This window comes from Ostrinia furnacalis, unplaced genomic scaffold (assembly GCF_004193835.3).
Source record: "Ostrinia furnacalis isolate ACB-3 unplaced genomic scaffold, ASM419383v2 OfSCF1789, whole genome shotgun sequence".
NCBI lineage: Eukaryota > Metazoa > Arthropoda > Insecta > Lepidoptera > Crambidae > Ostrinia > Ostrinia furnacalis.
In genome coordinates, this window is record NW_021132028.1 from 1 (window position 1) to 5,153 (window position 5,153).

The 5,153-nt window shown below is 46.5% G+C and overlaps 1 protein-coding gene across 1 annotated transcript; it reads left to right on the plus strand.

The window, feature by feature from the left end:
* Positions 1 to 296: 296 nt before the first annotated feature.
* LOC114353720 (ubiquitin carboxyl-terminal hydrolase 10-A-like) lies at positions 297 to 4,930 on the plus strand (the record flags this gene model as incomplete). The annotated part of the gene is made up of 4 exons (XM_028305798.1): positions 297 to 574; positions 782 to 925; positions 4,092 to 4,299; positions 4,792 to 4,930. Coding segments are annotated over 4 exons (769 nt in total), but the record flags the coding sequence as incomplete, so codon positions are not given.
* Between the last annotated feature and the right edge of the window lie 223 nt (positions 4,931 to 5,153).

Consider the following 5,153-nt stretch of genomic DNA (forward strand, 5'->3'; position numbering starts at 1 on the left):
TATTCTCGTTTCTGGAACGATACAATGAAACAAAAAAGCATCGCACGCGCCGCAATTCGTCACCGACACCGTGCAGCCCTTCACGAGCAGCTGGAAATTAATATAAGAGATACATGACGTCACATCACTCAAGTGGTCATCATGGAATGATACAACAAAACAAAAGAGCGTCACACGCGCCTGCGTCTACACCGCGCTGGCCGCTGCGCCGTTCTTTACGTTGCTGCATGCATGACGTCACACGCGCGACGCAGGCGCTCTTTTGTTTCATTGTGAATGATACAATGAAACAAAAGAGCGTCGCACGCCCGTGGCCGACATTTTCCGCGGCCGCACGCGCCTGCGCCTGCACCGCGCCCGCGCGCCCCGCCCCCCGCCGCACGCGCCGCATCTTGTCACTGACGCGGTGCAGCCGTTCTTCACGCTGCAGCTGGATATTGAGGTAAGGAGGGGATTCATGACGTCACACGCGTGGTCATGGAACGATACAACAAAACAAAAGAGCGTCGCACGCGCCTGCGTTTACACCGCACTCGCCGCTGCGCCGTTCTTTACGTTGCTGCTGGATATTGAGGTAAGGAACAGATACATGACGTCACACGGGTGGTCATGGAACGATTAGAACGCACGCGCTTGCGTCTATACCGCGCTCGCCGCTGCGCCGTTCTTTACGCTACTGCTGAATGTTAGTAAGAGAAACGCTGGAACTGGCTTGATACGCACCTGCGTGTCTAAATACACGACATTAGCGTTCAAGGAATGATACAATGAAACAAAAGAGCGTCGCACGCCCGTGGCCGACATCTTCCGCGGCCGCACGCGCCTGCGCCTGCACCGCGCCCGCGCGCCCCGCCCCCCGCCGCACGCGCCGCATCTTGTCACTGATGCGGTGCAGCCGTTCTTTACATTGCAGCTGGATATTGAGGTAAAAGATACGCTGGAAGTCGTGTCTAGATATACGACACAAGTGTTCATGGAACAACGAAACAAAAGAGCATCGCACGCGCCGCATTTCGTCACCGACGCCGTGGAGCCCTTCTTGACGCTGCAGCTGGATATTGAGGTAAGAGATACGCTGGAAGTCTTGCTTAAGGAACAATGAAACAAAAGAGCATCGCACGCGCCGCATTTCGTCACTGCAGCTGGATATTGAGGTAAGGAAGAGATACATGACATCACACGCATGGTCTTGAAATGAAACAAAAGAGCGTCGCACGCGCCTGCGTCTACACCGCGCTCACCGCTGCGCCGTTCTTTACGTTGCTGCTGGATATTGAGGTAAGAGAGGTATGCATGACGTCACACGCGCGACGCAGGCGCTCTTTTGTTTCATTGTGAATGATACAATGAAACAAAGGAGCGTCGCACGCCCGTGGCCGACATCTTCCGCGGCCGCACGCGCCTGCGCCTGCACCGCGCCCGCGCGCCCCGCCCCCCGCCGCACGCGCCGCATCTTGTCACCGACGCCGTGCAGCCGTTCTTTACGCTGCAGCTGGATATTGAGGTAAGCTATACATGACATCACATCAAACGAGTTATCATGGAATCACAACAAAACAAAAGAGCATCGCATGCGCCGTTCTTTACGCTACTGCTGAACATTGAGGTAAGAGATACGCTGGAAGTCTTGACACGCTCCCATGTGTCTAGATATTCGCTGGGTGCGAAGTACTAGGTGGGGGTAACATAATCTATCGCAGCGCTCATGGTGGTCAAAAGTAGAAATAACGTAAGCTCTGTCATTAGATGTATCTGTCAATGGCTAAGCGATTCTACATAATACATTTTAATATCATTAATTAATAGCATGGAAAGGGTCCTACTGGGAACTTAAATAAAAGAGTGGACTGTATTTCGATAGGGCTGTTTTAATAGCCGTTTACAATTTAGAAATAACTAGACTATACAACGTGGTAGTACAAAAATGAGTCACAGTAGTTGTTGTGCACAGATGTTTGCCTTATGATGAGAGCGTGAATTATTGAACTCTGCCCTTGTTTTGTTCTTAATTCTTCTACATCTCGGACTTGTCCAGCCAATACCAACAACTTTCCTTTAAATACGGTTTGTGGTTGGAATTTGATATTGTAACACTCACAAACCCGGTCTTCAAAACAATACTCATTTCGATCTGAAAACGATATTTAATATATTACTAGCGATACAGGAACATTTAAATATATTTACTGTTAATAATGAAACCGTTAAAGTAGCTTTATCTTTTTGTTTTACTGTAAAACTACAACTATAAATGAAGTAAACAAACCCTGACACAATCAAAATTAAACACACTTTTTGGACTTACCTCATTTGATTTGAATGACCAAAATGATTTCAAAACCTTTTTTCCACCCAAATCGTGGTATNTGAAACCGTTAAAGTAGCTTTATCTTTTTGTTTTACTGTAAAACTACAACTATAAATGAAGTAAACAAACCCTGACACAATCAAAATTAAACACACTTTTTGGACTTACCTCATTTGATTTGAATGACCAAAATGATTTCAAAACCTTTTTTCCACCCAAATCGTGGTATCACAACAATTTATTGGTTGAAAATATTTGTTATTTTTACATTTCGATATTTTTTCACAATTATACGACTTAAATGTCAATGTGACAGAGCCCACAAAGTTGTGGACGCTAGTTGGCGCTGTAATCGTGCACAGAGCCAATACGACACGAACGTTCATGGAACAATGAAACAAAAGAGCATCGCACGCGCCGCATTTCGTCGCTGCAGCTGGATATTGAGGTAAAGAGGGGATACATGACATCACACGAGTGGTCATGGAACGATACAACAAAACAAAAGAGCGTCGCACGCGCCTGCGTTTACACCGCGCTCGCCGCTGCGTCATTCTTTACGTTGCTGCTGGATATTGAGGTAAGAGATACGCTGGAAGTCTTGCTTAAGGAACAATGAAACAAAAGAGCATCGCACGCGCCGCATTTCGTCACTGCAGCTGGATATTGAGGTAAGGAAGAGATACATGACATCACACGCATGGTCTTGAAATAAAACAAAAGAGCGTCGCATACGCTTGCGTCTACACCGCGCTCGCCGCTGCGCCGTTCTTTACGTTGCTGCATGCATGACGTCACACGCGCGACGCAGGCGCTCTTGTTTCATTGTGAATGATACAATGAAACAAAGGAGCGTCGCACGCGCCTGTCTGCACCACGCTCGCCGATACGCCGTTCTTTACGCTACTGCTGAATTTTGAGGTAAGAGACACTCTGGAACTTGGCTTGATACAGGACATTGACGACACAAGCGTTATGTTATGAAACTAAAGAGCGTCGCACGCGCCGCACCTCGTCACCGACGCCGTGCAGCCCTTCTTCACGCTTCAGCTAGATATTGAGGTAAGAGAGGTATGCATGACGTCACACGCGCGACGCAGGCGCTCTTTTGTTTCATTGTGAATGATACAATGAAACAAAAGAGCGTCGCACGCCCGTGGCCGACATCTTCCGCGGCCGCACGCGCCTGCGCCTGCACCGCGCCCGCGCGCCCCGCCCCCCGCCGCAAGCGCCGCATCTTGTCACTGACGCGGTGCAGCCTTTCTTCACGCTGCAGCTGGATATTGAGGTAAGAGATACGCTGAAACTTGGCTTGATGAAACTAAAGAGCGCCGCACGTGCCTGTCCTTATCACCGACGCAATGCAGCCATTCTTCACGCTAGCTGGATATTGAAGTAAGAAATACGCTGGAACGTGTAGCGTGTAAGCGTGTCAAACTCTTCTGTGTGTCTAGATATGGGTCATGAGACGCCATAAGCGTTCACAGAACGATACAAGCGAACAAAGGGTGTCGCACGCGTATGCGTTGCTCAGGTTTGAGAAACGTCTATGTAAAGTCCTTTTTGAAACATGCAACATAACGACCATCACTTGAAACTATCCAAGTCCCCCAGAATGGCAAAGTACATACAGATTTATTCTGCAATGATGGTACATACTTATTTTTCGTCTCCGAAATACACAACGTGTATACCATGTGGACAATCTTAACTGAGCGAATTTAACTCCCCTTATTCTACATCCCAACCCAAGACCAAACTTAAAACATTCCTTTATTTTCAGCGCGCGAACAGCGTAAAAGACGCCTTAGAACTCCTAGCCAACAAGGATACATTGGAAGGAGTACCAGACGCCTGGCAGCAGCTGTCTTTGGAACAGCTGCCTGTGGTCCTACTGCTGCATCTGAAGTGCTTCCAGTTGGATGCTGAAGGACACACAGCTAAGATCGTGAAGAATATCGACTATCCTGTGGATCTGAAGATTGACCCCCGTGAGTGTAACAATCACCTTTTTAGCTATCAGTCCATTAGAATGTATTTTTACTGTTGGACTAAAGGAGCGCCACTGAGCTTGTTCCTAAACTACGTTTGATTAGACGTAGTCTTTATTCGAAAAGCCCAGCCAGCTTTTCTTGGGTTTATGAGATATCGACCGACCAAAGCTTGCTATATGAAGTAAATATACTTTGCAATGAGTGAATGTATTAGATTTCTTCACCTCTTACTATGTAGAAAGATTAAGGTGAGATGCAGTCTCGATTCCGAGTTATAATATAATATTAAAACTCCATTAGTTAACTATCCCTGCAGCTAGATAATTTGTATGAAATTATTTAAATCAACAATGATGCTCTCTATTTTTCGTCTCCGAAAATGATAAAAATAAATCATTTGCATGTGGACAACACTATCTGAGTTACTATCCATTCCCACCTTCCGTCCCCCACAATTCGTTCACCGACTCACATCGTTCATTCTTGCAGGGATCATGACGTCAAAAGTGAAGTACACTCGTATCCAGCGGATATACAAGCTGTTTGCGGTGGTGTACCACGAGGGAGTGGAGGCGGTCAAAGGACACTACCTCACCGACACCTACCACGACCAAGTCGGATGGATTAGGTAAGATCATCAGTATTATCTTAGATTGTGGTTAGTTTGTGATTCTACTTCTATTCTGGTAACAGTTTCAATTCTGAATCTTTAGAATTGAAAATGTGGCAAATACGCCACAAAATTTTTTGGACATAACTGTATGTAGTACTTTGCTAAAGGAATTAAAATTCTATCAATAATGTTACTTGTGTTCAGTACCCATCCTTCACTGGTTTGGTTTTGTTATTAT